Genomic DNA, 15,442 nt, shown 5'->3' with positions numbered 1-15,442 from the left:
AAGGAGCTACCAGTATCTTCTTACCATTATGGTTGTGACTACTTGATTTCCTCTAAGAACTATCTCTGCCAAGCTAGTGGTGTAGGGGCTAACCCAATTCTTCACCCTATATGGGCTGCCTGCTGAGACCCAGTCGGATCAGGGCACAAATTTTATGCCCAATATTTTTCAAAAGGTCATAGGTAATCTGGGCATAACGCAGCTAAAGTCCTCAGCCTACCTCCCACAGTCACAAGGGACTTTGAAGCAGTACCACCAGACCCTAAAGACAATGATCAGGGCACACTGCTAAGAGTACCTCTATGACTGGGACAAAGGGCTGGGATTTCTTCTGTTTGCTATCAGAGACTCACCCAATGAGTCCACTATCTTTAATTCCTTTGAATGTAGTTTATGGACATGAGGTGAGAGGTCCTCTAAAACTAATCAAGGAGAGGTTTTTGGAATACAGGGATGAATCTTCCCTGTTAGACTACATCTCCAATGTTCCGAAAACAGCTCATGAGAGCCTGTGCGGTGGCTCAGGAACACCTAAAAACCTCCCAGACAACTATGAAAAGACAAGTGGATAAACATGCCAAGGCCAGAACATTTCAGCCCGGAGACCACGTATTAGTGCTATTACCAATACAGGGAGAACCACTGAAAGCCTGGTTCAGTGACCTGTACAGAATAGTGAAAAGAATTAGCCAGGTGAATTATGTAATTGACACCCCAGATCATAGCAACAAGCAAAGGCTGTGCCACATCAATATGTTAAAACGATATCACAGCTGGGAAGGGGACAAACAAGCCCAAGTCTGTCAAGCAGTAGGAAAGAGGAGGGGGAAAGGGACAGTAAGGATGTGTTAGAGAAGAGCCTGAAGGATTCCCAAATCAAACCCCCTACCGTCCCATTAGCTATCACTGAAATGTTAAGGAAATTAGACACCGTACTCTCCTATTTAAACGCAGAACATAGAGGAGACCTAACAAGGCTGTTCACAGCGTTTAAAGGGATCTGCAGGGATAAAACAGGGTGCACAACCCTAACCCTACACGATGTAGATGTGGGAGAGACCCCTCCCATAAAACAAAATCCCTATCGCCTAGATCCCAAGAAACTGACTCAGGTTTGTGAGGAAATTCAGAATGAAAACCTAGAAATTAAAGATTGAAATTCTGAAGGGAGACACAGAAAAGCCCATAAGCCAAAGGAAAACCCTAAGACCAAAAAGGTTTTTGTGGTAGATTTGGAGGGTGGTGATGGTGGTGACTGCAAGTCAAGTGTCCTAACTGAGGAGGAATTGTGGGCCAGGCTGGATGAGCACAGGAAAAAACACATACAAGAAGCACTGGATGATCTTCACAAAGTTATGAATGAACAACTCTGAATCCAAGATTGAGTTCACTGACACTGAGAACTGTAGAAATACATGAGGAAATTCAGTGTATGCTGGAGCACAAGCTGATTGAGCGCAGTCAAAGCATTGGAGTTCCCCAGTTGTGCTCGTGCACAATCCCAGATAAAAAAAAAAATTAGAGTATGACCATGACAGTGAGACTGATGAGTATGTGTGTATACAGTTTTCTTTTTAATTTGTGACCCCATAATGAAATGTTCCTGTTGTAACATTTCATTTCGTGTGGTGGAGAGATGTTACGCCAATGTGCTTTGTTGAATGATAATTTTCTTTCATCCACTGACTGGAGATCTGAATTTATATATTTTTTTCAAAGACATTTTTAAGCACAAGCTGCAAGAAAAGTCATCCTTTCAGCTTAAGTTGATCACCTAGTTTGTTGCACTGTATCCTACATTGCAATAGACTGTGAGGAGAGAGAAGAAATGTCTGCTCAGCCCCCAGCAAGAACCAAGACCCAGGAAGTATAAAGGAACTGCTTGTTCTTTCAGCAAGCAGTGGAATACTGCTAACTGCTATGTTTGAATGACTGAGTGACTGTCATATGACAAGCCCCTCCCTATCTATGGTTTTAAGCTGGTGTTTTTGTCTGCAGCAGAGGAGCAGCAACTGGACTCTGACATGAGCAGACCCTAAGTGGTGATCTCTCTCCCTCTCTCTCCAGTCCAGCTTGAAAGCTTTCAAATCCTGCTTGTTGACTGACCACTTTTGCATACTCTGGCTGCAATCAGAAACTCCATTGGAGGAAATTATCCACATCACTATCTCAAAGAGACTCATCGAAACAGTCATCTACCTCTTCAAACTAAAAGCCTCTGGACCACTGAATTCAGCTCAAAGCCAGGTGAATCACCAAACTTCACAGACTGTATATCTTTTATTGTTTTTATGTACTCTAACTCAACCAATCTACCTTTCCCCAGTCTGTAATGTATTTATGTGAGTAAACCTCTAGTGTGCATGTGAGAGTGAAAGTTGATGCGTTGTTTATTCTTTTATTAGCTTGGTTTAGGTACATCAAGTTAACCTCTTTCTTTGTTAACTCAAGAAAACCTGTCCGACTGGTTCTTGTTATGATCACAGCAAGTAAGTAATCAAAGACCTACTGAATTGGCCAGTACATCCACCTGAAGAAAGAATTCAATCTGTTGTGGTCTAACAAGGAGAGGGAAAAGAGGGAAGCCCTTCAACCCCTACGCACTTGACCGTAACAACAATAAATGACAATTAGGACAACCAGCAGCGTTGCAGCTGGTGACCAGTTTGACTAAGGTAAGGTTCTCAACAGCAATTCACATATTATGAGTAAGAGGCTGCCAATTTAGCAACTTCCTTTTATATATGAAGATGCAAAATATTTCATCCACTAGAAGGGTCACTGACCCGAAACGTTAACTCTGCTTCTCTTTCCACAGATGCTGCCAGACCTGCTGAGTGAATCCAGCATTTCTTGTTTTTATTTCATCCACTATTTCAGATTGTATCTCAAACACAGATGTACAGTCTGAACATTGTGAAAATGTGACATGGACACAAGAAAGTCGCACATTGGTGCAGCAGCTGAAAATAGACAAGGTACATGAAAAAACACTTATATAGAAATCTATGTAACATCAGTATGTTTGATGTCTAAATAATCACTGAAGTGGTAAACCGCCAACGATGGGTAAGTGAGACTTGTTAAATTCTAATTATTATTTTTCTGCAAATATGCCTTTTGGAATGGGCCTGTGTCAGCTTCTTTATGAACTTTTGTGTCAAATCATGCTCAGTGAATTTAACCACTAGAGTGTTACTCAAGAAACATGCAGTGATCAAAACTGAAGGTGGCAGAAAGTGGCAAAATACTGAATACAAAAATATCTCACGTAATTTTTCAACATAATGAACTTTATAATAGACCATCATTATGGTTAATAAATAAGAATGTGTTTGTGAACATCTCACAATACCTCCTCCACAATTACAATTAGTTCTAGCAAGCCAGGTGCTGACATAGGCGGCGCATGTACAGCACCATACTGACAGCAAGTGTCCGTTCTGCACAGGTGCAAAGCTGGGAGCACTCTGCTGACGTTGGCGCTGGGCTGCATTGCCAGGAAACACTGTTCAGAAAAAAGGTACAGCGGGTGTTAATTACTGGGCAGAACTTGATGGTGATGGAACTATTGATGCAGCACAGTGATTCCAACTTTGTAAAGCATTTTACCTGATCCTGGAACATGAGAAAAAAGCAACCACACTGAGGAGGTACAACCTAACACATCACAAGAGAACTACTATTTAGTGCTAAATTAAATTTTAAGAACAACCCTTTTGGAGAGGCAATGTCTGAGTTAGGCTAAGACTCCTTTTTGGAAACCAGCCATTAAAAAACAGAAAGAAGAAATTAAATCTTTTATTTTAAAAAATGGTACAATGTGTCATTTCTCTGTAATTCATGACCTACATATGAAATCATACAACCATGAGGCTTTTAGTGCAGTTTTTGAAATTGCAATTTTGTTAAGAGGATCATTAATTTTGGAGAAAGACAGGCATTGTGCTATTTTTTTATTCTTGGAGTCATGGAGAAGAATTCTCCTCTGAAGCCAGCCCAACTTTAGGCACAGAATGATGGAAGATGCAGGCTATAAAGTCTATCACCCCAAATGGGACTTCCACCACCCCTGCTGGAACTGCCGCTGGTCACTCCTTTCCCTCCACCTACTATACTGTATGCAAATGGTGGTGAGTGGAGTCAGTCCCCAGGCTACAGTCTACTTCACTGACCAACACTTCCTGGGGACACCACTTGGAATGATGGCAGTAGGCACCAAGAGGTGGTGGTAAAGGATCCAAGATTCCTTAATGGAGAGAGAGAGATCTTTATAGTAGCCTCCTCTCCCTTCCAGTCAGGTCCACCACTTACCACCTGAACCCCTCAGTTTCAGCTTAGGTCTTCAGTGGGAGCCTGGCTGCTATTTTCGGGATACTTCTGTCTTCTCATCAGGATCCCGCCACGGAAATGGAATGAACCCCAAACCAAGAAATGAACCAGGATTTGCACAGGTTTAGAGGAGTGGACAGAAGCTTGGTCCCATAGGAACTCTACCCCAAAGAACATAATCCACCTCCACACCTGCCCCCTCACCCCCACCACACAACCTCCCCATCATGGTTTCACAAATAAATTGTTAGAGATTAGAGGACTAAGGACATGGTCTGGGAGGTCGAAGGATAAATGGAAAAAGGTTCATTTACCTTCAGTGGCCAGTATTAAGCTATTCTGCATTCCTCATTCTACATTGAGGTTTTTAGAGAAATACTTAAATATTTGGGATTTAAAGAAAAATTGCCCATGTAACAGTATGATAATCAGAGAACCTGCCATTATAAGGACCAACAGAAGGTAGATGGGGAATGAGGCAATACATTCAGCATATTTTATCACATCCATCTGTAATTAACCTATAATCCTTCCATCACAGCAACAGCTGTCTATCTATTTCCAGAATTACTAACTTGAAATCCATTCCATCTATTAACCACTCCTTGTGTAAAGAATATCTTCCTGATACCAGTGCCAACTTTGTCATTTGTCAGTTTTAATCTGTATCCTTCGTTCCAAGGAAACATTTTAATTTGAAGTACTGTTCTGGATTTACTTTATGTGCCATATGTTTTCTTATACAACTCTATGGGGGAAAGATTTCTGCTGTTGTTTATTTCTAATGAAATCATACGGAACATTCTCACACATATTTTATAATAAATAACCAAGAGTGGAAATCTTCCCCATGAAAAAAGTCTCATAATTCAGTCCTCAGTATCAGTATCATACCTCTAGGGTTTTAACATCTCCCTTGCCTATAGGTGACCAGAACTAATAGTCAAGGTATAGCCTTACCAGAGCATTATACATAGTTCAGTCTTACGCCACTCTGCAAAATTATTAAGTGAATCTTGTAAAAAATAAGGAACAAGGAGAGCTACAAACTTTAATTTAAGCAATGCTCAAGAATTACTATTGCCTATGCATGATTCAATATAATGATTAAACCTAATGAGGCTCTTCAAGTTCCTATTGTTGCAAAAAAGTGTTTGGCAGACATATTTTGCAATGGCTGTAATTTATTCTGTAATATCTCTATGCATGTCGGAATTGCCATTGTGCCATTTGTGCACGACCCTGCAATGATGAAAAAGTGTGTTCTGTCTCCTCCCCTACTTTATACCCCATCTACAATATTGGCACGGCGCATCTAAGCACCATAAGCTCAAGAAATGTACATTGATGTGACGGTAAGAACAGAGGTGCTAATTTATTTTTTACAAATAAAAACGGGGGAATGGGGCATAAAAATGAGAAACTGAACACCTGTTTTCTTATTGTGATGCTGAAAAGTTACTGCAGAACAGGAAGGGTCATTCGGCATAATTACTTCCGCTATTCAACATACAGAGCTGATGATATTCAGTTTGAGCCAAACTGAATAAAGAGTGACTGGGGAAGAGACGTCGTTACTGTTTACTCAGTGCGGCTCAAACTGGAGCAGACCTAAAAATGCAATGAAACTGGATTTCTGCAAGTTGGATTTCTGGAACTGGATCACAAACAGCAGGAATATGTTCAGCTGGTGTCAATGACCCCACATTGAACCCTTGTCGGTACGAAACAGCACAATGCACGGTCCAAAGTACTTGTAGTATTGACAATCCCGGAACGCTATTTATTTATTTATGAAACTTTAATGTTTGAAGTGTACTTTGGTCAGATTTGGCCGTTAGAAAGTCGAAAGAATTGCTTCCAGCTTCTAAATAAATTATTCCAGGCATTTAATTCTTGATGCTCACCAATCTGTAACAGATTTCAGTTCGTTTATATATTTGTCTAAAGCACATAAGGAGGCATCTTCTATCTGGGGATCAGGTTAAATACAAGCACTATCTTTCTCCTAAGTGACAAAGCCATTCATTAAAGCTGATTTGATCTATTTCAATTCATTTTCAGAAAACCATACAAACAAGTTCTGTACCCACTTCAGATTTTCCGAATTCTCCGACTCTTATGCCGTTGCATAATCTTATTTCTTTCATTTTACAACAGGATATGTGTTGCGCTCAGGCAGAGATAACAGCACTGAGTGTACCTTGTAAGTGTTTGAAACGCCCATCCGTGATATTGCAAGACGCCTGATGTGATGGATTGTAACCAGGAGATATCCCTGCCAGGGTGGACATGAGTAGAATAATTCAGGTGCCAGTGAGGAGAGAAGAATTGCCTTGTACACTCCCAGTAAGGCAGATAGGTAAACTGCACAGCCCAATTTCCACAGGCTGCTCCGCAGAACGCTAAAGGCACGACCAGGCACTGATGGGTGGAGCCTTCGAATTGATTTTTAATTTCTCTTTCCCTGGTTAGCAATGTTCCAGCTCTGCCTGAATGCGTTCGTGGCCGGCTAACATAATCCTTCGAGCTGACTGAACTCAGCGCGGAGGCTCCACGAGCAGCAATGCTCTACCTGGTACATACACTAGAAGAGTTGCTTGTGAATTGCGCTTTTATTTGACGCTGGCCCTCTGGTAGTCGGGTAACTGATGTCACTTTCTGTTTGCTCAAGAGGTTTGTGGAATAAAACACAAGTCTTCAACAATCAGGTGACAGCAGATGGAATACTACAGTGCAAATATAGCCGTTTGCACCAGCTATCTTTGTTCAAATAAATGCACATGAATGAGCTTTTAATGCAACAACTGCAGAGTGTAATTTTAGTTTAGTTTTAGTAACAGAACTGTACATAGGGCAATAAAATAGATTCACTATTGCTTGAAATTCTAAGTCATAAAACCAATATTTCTTCCAATGACATACAAATAATTAATGGAACCATATTAGTGAAATAATATAGTTTACAATATAAACCACTTCGAAGGAAAGCGAAATGAGGAAGGAAAGGCGAAGAAAGGAAGTTATTTTGGCAAAGATTTTTAAATTGTGAGCTTGAAATTGGGGCATGGGATTCGAATATACAAACTGTTAATGCAGAGGTGTTAATTTATTTGAAAGCTGTTAAACATTCACACATAGGAGCACTTCCCGCACCCACTGCAATTTTTAGAGGGATGGTGGCATTGAGAAACAACCTGCCCAATCCAAGCCAATCGAGGCTAAGTGGCCAATTAAATATCACTTAAGGGCCTCTGCCCACTGGTACTTTACCAGCGGGGGTGGGTGGCTCAGGTCCTCCAGGAGGTCGCCAAGTAAAACCTGGCAGCCTCCTTGTGGGCTGGTGGAGGACCCTTCTGATCAGGCACCCTGTGCCCCACAGAGGCTCCCCCCATGGCCCAATCACCCCCACTGCACAACACTCACCCCCCTCGCCTCAAGGGGACCCAGCGATTGTCCCTTTTTTCCGGGCTGGCGTCCACGATCCTGCTGCGGCTGGGTGCAGTCCCAGCAGTAGCCACTGGACCTGGTGGTGCTGCTGGTACTGAGAGCTGCTGCCAGCTGACTGGCCAGCAGCTCCATTAGGCGGGACTTCCTAGCTCAGAGGGGTGGAAGTCCCGCCCAAGTCTACTTAAGGGCCTGGGGTGTGTAAAATCTTGGTGTGGCTCCCCACTTTTGTGGCCAGTGGGTGGGGCCTCCCACCCAATGTAAAATTTTGGCCTAAGTAAAAATCTATTATGTTTCAATAACCATGTTAAAAACAGTTATTAGCTGATTTTCTTTCTCAAATTGGATTAAAAGGACAAGTTTTATAAGTATGTCAAAGATCAGTAGCTGCAATGTACATCATTTACTAGCCAGTTTGAGGTCAGGTAACCTGAGTTGTCATTTGAAAGTTGTCTGTATCATATAATTACATTATGTTAAAAGTGCACCGTTGCTAACAGGTAAGAGATTTGGCTTGGATATAAATTGGTTACTCTGGAGTACAATCTTACAGATGGTGATGAAACATTTTGTAACTGAATAATACATGCAGTAACAACCGCTCAACCTTTCGCAGGAAAGCTTTTTGTTAATTATCTTGTCAGAGCTGAATCGAAATCAACAGTGATAAATTGCAATATAGACATGTGAATTTCAGAGAATTGCTTTATTGGAGGAACTGAAAGGTGCTCTTTATTTGTAATTGCGTTTATCAAATTTTGTCACTAGCTTGGTTGAGTAAATGACATTTTGTCCATGAGAGATGCTGTTGTTTCTGTATTTTAGAATTCAGGACCTAGTTTAACAACCTGTCAAAATGAATAAACTAGTCTTGGCTACCGATCGTTAATCTCTCTGTCCCTTCCTGATCCACTCTGCTTTTCTGTTTTACATGACTCTTCTGAAGTACTATCCGCTCCATCCTATAAAATACTCCTGATTTGGAGATCACGGCCCTTCTTTTGGCTGCCCTGTCTTCAGACACATATTACAAGCAAGTGGAGAAGTTGCACAAACATTGACCATCATGGGTTAAATTGTCTTGTGACAATAGCAGTGTGAAAAATGGTCCATCTTACTATTGCTGATTTTTCTACTGCCTCACCTCAGTAACCACAATAACAATCCTCTCCTTGAGTTTCATGGTTTATTGGATGAATTTGCACTCCTGACACAGTGTGAATCCACAGCGGTCATCCGATAAGGTCCATTTACCGCCCATGAGATGGTGTAACTAGCTTTATTTTGTCAACAAAAGTAATTCACATTGGCATTACATACAATTTTGCTTGCTAGCTAGCTAATACAGTTATGCTGTTCTCCATTGATGTTTGTAAGCTTAGCTACTTTATAGGGAGAAATGAGTTTTAAATAGGACGGTATTTTGTTGGCATTAGATCAGCTATACACTTTATGTACAGATTAATTGCCCCCATGCCATGGCTGAGTCAATCATTTTGTCAAATGTCTGTGGTTCAACATGTCAGTGCCTATCCGTGCTCTAGACCCTGAATTGACAAGTGCAGTGAGGTGCCTCATTTATTGAGATTAGCGTGTAAAATTAAAGCTCATGGGATTGGGGGCAGTGTATTGCAATGGATAGAAAATTGGTTGGCAGACTGGAAACAAAGGGCAGGGATAAATGGGTCTTTTTCCGAATGGCAGGCAGTGACTAGTGGGGTACCGCAGGGATCGGTGCTAGGACCCCAGCTATTCACAATGTATATTAATGATTTAGATGAGGGAACTAAATGTAATATTTTCAGATTTGCAGATGACACAAAACTAGGTGGGAGGGTGAGTTGTGAGGAGGATGCAGAGAGGCTTCAGGGTGATTTGGACAAGTTGAGTGAGTGGGCTAATGCATGGCAGATGCAGTATAATGTGGATAAATGTGATGTTATCCACTTTGGTAGCAAAAACAGAAAGGCAGATTATCTGAATGGCTATAAACTGAGAGAGGGGAATATGCAGTGAGACCCGTGCGTTCTCGTACACCAGTCGCTGAAGGTAAGCATGCAGGTGCAACAGGCGGTAAAAAAGGCAAATGATATGTTGGCCTTCATAGCGAGAGGATTCGAGTACAGGAGCAGGGATGTCTTGCTGCAATTATATAGAGCCTTGGTGAGGCCAGACCTGGAATATTGTATGCAGTTTTGGTCTCCTTATCTGAGGAAGGATGTTCTTGCTATAGAGGGAGTGCAGCGAAGGTTTACCAGACTGATTCCTGGGATGGTGGGAATGACATATGAGGTGACATTGAGTCGGTTAGGATTATATTCTCTGGAGTTCAGAAGAGTGAGGGGGGGGGGGATCTCTTAGAAACCTATAAAATTCTAACAGGACTTGACAGGGTAGATGCAGGAAGGATGTTCCCGATGGTGGAGGAGTCCAGAACCAGGAGTCATAGTCTAAGGATATGGGGTAAATCTTTCAGGACTGGGATGAGGAGAAATTTCTTCACCCAGAGAGTGGTGAGCCTGTGGAATTCACTACCACAAAAAGCAGTTGAGGCCAAAACATTGTATGTTTTCAAGAAGGAGTTAGATATAGCTCTTGGGGCTAAAGGGATCAAAGGGTATGGGGCGAAAGCGGGAACAGGTTACTGAGTTGGATGATCAGCTATGATCATAATGAATGGCGGAGCAGGCTCAAAGGGCCGAATGGCCTACTCCTGCTCCTATTTTCTATGTTTCTACATATTGAAAGAAGATGATTTGTATTGCACTTTATCAATGTCAAATTTGAACTGTAATGTACCTTTACAAATTTTTAAGAATAAAGTATATTTTTGGAAGAAGGACTGTGTAAGACCCTCCTGCCATAGTACACTGAGGGGCTGGAAACCATGCAAAATCTCTCAGGCTGTTCGCTCCAGAAAATGTTTGACATGACATGTAAATGTGCATTGTATATATAACCTGTAATGGCAAGTGTAGTGAGGCACTGCATGTACTGTATTGAAAGAAACTTATCTGTATTGCAGATTATGTAATGTCAAATATATAGTACTTATACAAATTTTAATGAATAAAGTATATTTTTGGAAAAAAAATGCGACTCCAGACCCACATCAACGTTATTGACTGCCCTCTGAAATGGCCTAGCAAATCACTCAGTTGTGTCAAATCTCTAAAAAGTATAAAAAGAATAAAACTGGACAGACCTCGCAACATGACCTAGGCACTGGATTTGGACATAAAAATGTCAGAGCCAGCCCAGTCAACCCTGCATAGTCCTCCTCACCAACATGCGAGGACTTCTGCCAACGTTCAGAGAGCTGTCCCACAGACTAGTCAAGCAATAGCTTGACATAGTTATACTCTCAGAATCGTGTACATCAGGCAACATCGCATAGACCTCCCTCAGCATCCCTGGGTATGTCCTGTCGCACCAGCAGGAAAACCAACCAGATGAGGCAGAATAGTGGTATACAGTCAAGAGGAAGAGTCCCTGGGAGCCTTCAACATTTACTCGCAGATCAAATATGGGCAAGGAAACCTCCTACTGATTACCACCTACCCTCAACTGATGAATCCATATTCCTCCATGTTGAACATCACTTGGAAGAAGCACAGAAGCCACAGAATGAGCTCTGGATGGGGAACTTCAATGTCTATCACCAAGAGTGGCTCGGTGCCACAGCCACATAGCTGCTAGACTGAGCTTACAGAAGATGATGAGAGAACCAATACGAAGGGAAAAGCTACTTGATTTCATCCTCAGCAATCTACGTGGAGATAAAGTTCCACCTTCTGAGGATATTCTCTATCATGTTGCATGGAACTATCACCCTGCTACATGGAATAGATTCAGAACACATAACAGTTGAAAACCGAACATCCCATACAGGCCACTAGCAGCAGCAGAATTATATTGCATCACAATCTGTAATTACATGGCCCAGTTTATCCGTCACTGTACCATTACGATGAAGGCAGGTGATCCAGCTGGTTTCAATGAGGAGTATAGAAAAGCATGCCAGGAACAGCAGCAGGCATAGCTGAAAATGAGTTGCCAACCCGGTGAAGCTGAAAAATAGGACTGTATGTATGCGAACTCTATAGACAGGGATAAATGATCCCGCAACCAATGCCTCAGATGAGATTTCTAGAGTCCTGCCAAATCAAGTCATGAATCGTGGTCACAATTAAGCACCTAACAGGAAGAGGAGGCTCCATGAACATTCCCATCCTCAACAATGTTGGAGCCCAGCATCTGGGTGCAAAAAGAAAGGCTGAAGCGCTTGCAACCATCTTCAGCAATGATTACTGTGTGGATGATTCCTCTCGGGCTCCTCCTGAGGTCTCACCATCACAGATACCAGTCTTTAGCCAATTCGATTCACACCATGTGATATCAAGAAACGGCCAAGTGCATTAGATAGAGCAAAGAACATGGGCCCCGACAACATTCGGGCTGTTCCAGTATAGCTACAACACTGGCATCTATCCAACAAAGGAAAAAATTGCTCAGTTAGGTCCTGTCCACAAAAAAATGACTAAATCCAATCCAGCCAATTACAGCCCATCTGCCTACTCTCAATCACCAGCAAAGTAATGGAAGGTGTCATGAACAGTACTGTCAAGTTGGCATCCTGGCTAGTCGGTGCCGACGGGACCCAACAACAAGTGTCGGGTTCGCGTTGGGTCGGGTCGCACTTCCAGGTCCGGCATTCGAGCTCGTGTCGGGTCTGGCTGGGTGGGACACACTCAATCACCAGCTCCAGTAAGTGGCTCCAATGTTAATGTACTTTTTGGACTTGAAAGGTTATTTAGTTACAGCTTTTTTTAAGCTTGCGCAGATAAGCAACAAAGTGAAAAACGGAAGCTAGATTAACTGATGGGTCGGGTCGGGCACGGGAAAAAGTGAAAGGACTTGGGCCAGGTCTGGGTCAGATGTGGTTCTATCGGGCTTGGGTCGTGTTTCATTTGCAGACCCGAGCCAGCCTTTACCCTCCACTAATGACACATCAGCAGCCCCACCATTTGAGGTGAGAGCTGCCAAAACATGTACGAGAGAGAGGATGCCTCACAATGGAGGTGCCCTCTGAAGAGGAGGTAAAACAATTTCCAATTTAAAAGGCCACAGCTCTCAGATTGTCAGTGTGGAGGGGCGGCCATTCCACTGGAAGGCCAGCTCCCGCAGCTGTGGCCCGACGGCCAAGGTGAGTGCACAGAGGTTCCTTAGGGAGATGGAGCACTGTCCTCCCGCCCTGCCCTCTGTCGTCTGCCGTTGCGAGGCCACTTCCCTGCTTCCATCCCCCGCTGTGTTTTGGCCTCAATGTGGGGCCTGCAAACTGACTAGAAAATTCCATTCGGCTTCTGCTGAGTGACCTTAATAGGTCATTTAATTGGCTTAACAGGCTATCTGCCACTTGCAGGCAGATAGCTGTCACGCCCCCGCTCTGCGCGGAATGAAAATGGCCCAGAGGTGGGAACATGCCAACAACTGAGCACGCCGCTCTCCGACACCAATTTTCAGGCCTTTCCGCCTCAGACAGCAATCCAAAATTCTGCCCTGCATATCTCTGTAGGATTCTTAAACCTGATTCGTTAACAAGACTCACCATGGCTTGCCCTGTTTACACTGGTTCCAGATCGTATGTAGAGGGCATGGTGCTGTTTGGCTCTCAATAACTACAAGTTCCAAATCAAAACTCACAGAAAGCCTGTAATTCACCGCTGACTGCAATATATGTCTTTATATCAAAATTTTTTGATTCACTCAGATCAGATAATTATTTATGACGTGTTTGATTAATTTATGTGCTTGTGATCATTGTGACAGTTAATTTAACCATCACTGTGAGTAGACAAGTAAGCAGGAGCCAGCTGCTTATGAAGAATAATGGATAAGAGGGTAAGAGAGGAATAATGGGGTCTGGCAGTACAGAGGAACTTCAAGAATTTGTTCTACCAAGTGGTAGGTTATGGAGTTATATGCATAATTTGTGAAATGCTGAGTTTCTCAACCATTTCAGCCATGCTGTCCAGGAGAAAGCTAGAGAATAGAAGGAAATAAAGGAGGCCAGTCACCCTGGACTGCTTGCACAAAAGTGGCTGCACAGTAGTATTGATGGACAGTGCATCCTTCTCATATAGTCTGTTTTTCTCAATGGAATATATCTTTGAAAGTTATGAAATATCTCCTTAAATGTTTGCCACTGCTTCTCTACCATCTTACCTTTTAACTTATTTTCCCAGTCCACTTTAGCTATTGTCTTCATACCCTTGCAATTGCTTTTATTTAAGTTTAAGACACTAGTTTCAAACCCAAACTTCTCATCCTCAAACTGAATGTGACATTCAACATGTTATGATCACTCTTGCCTAGAGGATCCTTTACTTCGAGGTAATTTATTAATCCTGTCTTATTACACATTACCCAGGTCTAAAATAGCTTGTTCCTGGGTTGATTCCAGACGTATTGTTATAAGTAACTGTCCCTAATACACAAGATGAACTCATCCTCCAGACTACCTTTGTCAATTTGATTAGTCCAATCAATATGAAGTTGTAGCACAAATCTGAAAATAAAGAGGAAAAATTATAGTAAAAGAACCAAACGTTTTGATATACAACTATTCAGATATTGTGATCATGTCATAAGTATATTATACAGAAGCTCTGATAAAGTCGAAGAGCTCTTGAAATAATATTTCAAAAAAATATTTCAATCAATAAAGGGCACTTGTTACACAGATAACTTTTTTGTTTGAGAAGTCCACTGTGATGATCAGTTTGTGTTGGCTACCTTTGATTTGCTGTGGTTTATCTGGATTATATGAAAGGGAAATGGGGTTTATAGAACAGATAATACCAGACACTGTGGTATCATGTAACAGGGAGCGATGGCTTAATGCAGAATGATATTTCCCATTTCACCATTTAGATACTGCTAAGGCCAATTTCCTTTGAATTAGCTCACAACTGTTCATTTTTTATAAGTGGTACTGCATTATGTCACTTGGTCATCAATACCTACAAACAAAAACAATTGTACAAAATAAATTGAGCACATAGCTCCACCTCAAATGATTATTGTAACAGGTACACAACAATGATTTTGTTATAGAAAATGATTCGAAATCATTTGATGGTCACTCTCAATTTATAAAGTTACTTGAAACATGGAGTATTGTAATCAATCCGAAATTATCCTCACCCAGCAAATAAATAATATATAGTTTAATTATTTCTGCTGCTTGATTCATACCTTTTCCCAGCTCAAGAACCAGTGGAAAATATTTGGCAGTGTCCCATGTTTTACTGTTCAGATTTTGATCTTCTACAACCACCATTGTTATTGTGTCATATTTACTTACACTGAGGCAGAATCAAGTAACAGGAAGAGATTGAGACTTGACATGTTATGTGATCCGTTATCAAGACAGTCATCATTTTGCACCTATTACTTACAGAGCTATGAATGGTTGAGAGATTAAATATGATGCATTTTATTCCAGGGTTAAACTAAACTTCAGTTGCAGTTCATGTTTTGGTCTTACAGTAGTCATAATATGGGGAGGTGGTGGCTTAATGGTAATGTCACGAGACTAGTAATCGAGGGCCCAGGCTAATGCTTTGCCGACATGGGCTCAAAACCCACCATGGCAGACGAT

The 15,442-nt window shown here is 41.9% G+C and overlaps 1 protein-coding gene across 6 annotated transcripts in view; it reads right to left on the bottom strand.

The window, feature by feature from the left end:
- LOC137373907 (spectrin beta chain, non-erythrocytic 1-like) overlaps nt 1–15,442 on the bottom strand; it is a 362,769-nt gene that overhangs the window by 184,564 nt on the left and 162,763 nt on the right. Inside the window, exon 1 of one of the 6 annotated variants that reach the window (XM_068039485.1) lies at nt 6,536–6,906. The exons of the other annotated variants lie outside the window; for them this stretch is intronic. Within the exon in view, the coding sequence (XP_067895586.1) occupies nt 6,536–6,626 (91 nt within the window). The 5' untranslated portion in view covers nt 6,627–6,906. Of the gene's footprint in view, nt 1–6,535; nt 6,907–15,442 lie in introns of those variants that run through there. 6 annotated transcript variants of the gene reach the window in all.

Source organism: Heterodontus francisci, chromosome 9 (genome assembly GCF_036365525.1).
Source record: "Heterodontus francisci isolate sHetFra1 chromosome 9, sHetFra1.hap1, whole genome shotgun sequence".
NCBI lineage: Eukaryota > Metazoa > Chordata > Chondrichthyes > Heterodontiformes > Heterodontidae > Heterodontus > Heterodontus francisci.
The sequence above is the reverse complement of the archived record's forward strand: the minus strand, read 5'-3'. Positions and strand labels throughout refer to the sequence as shown.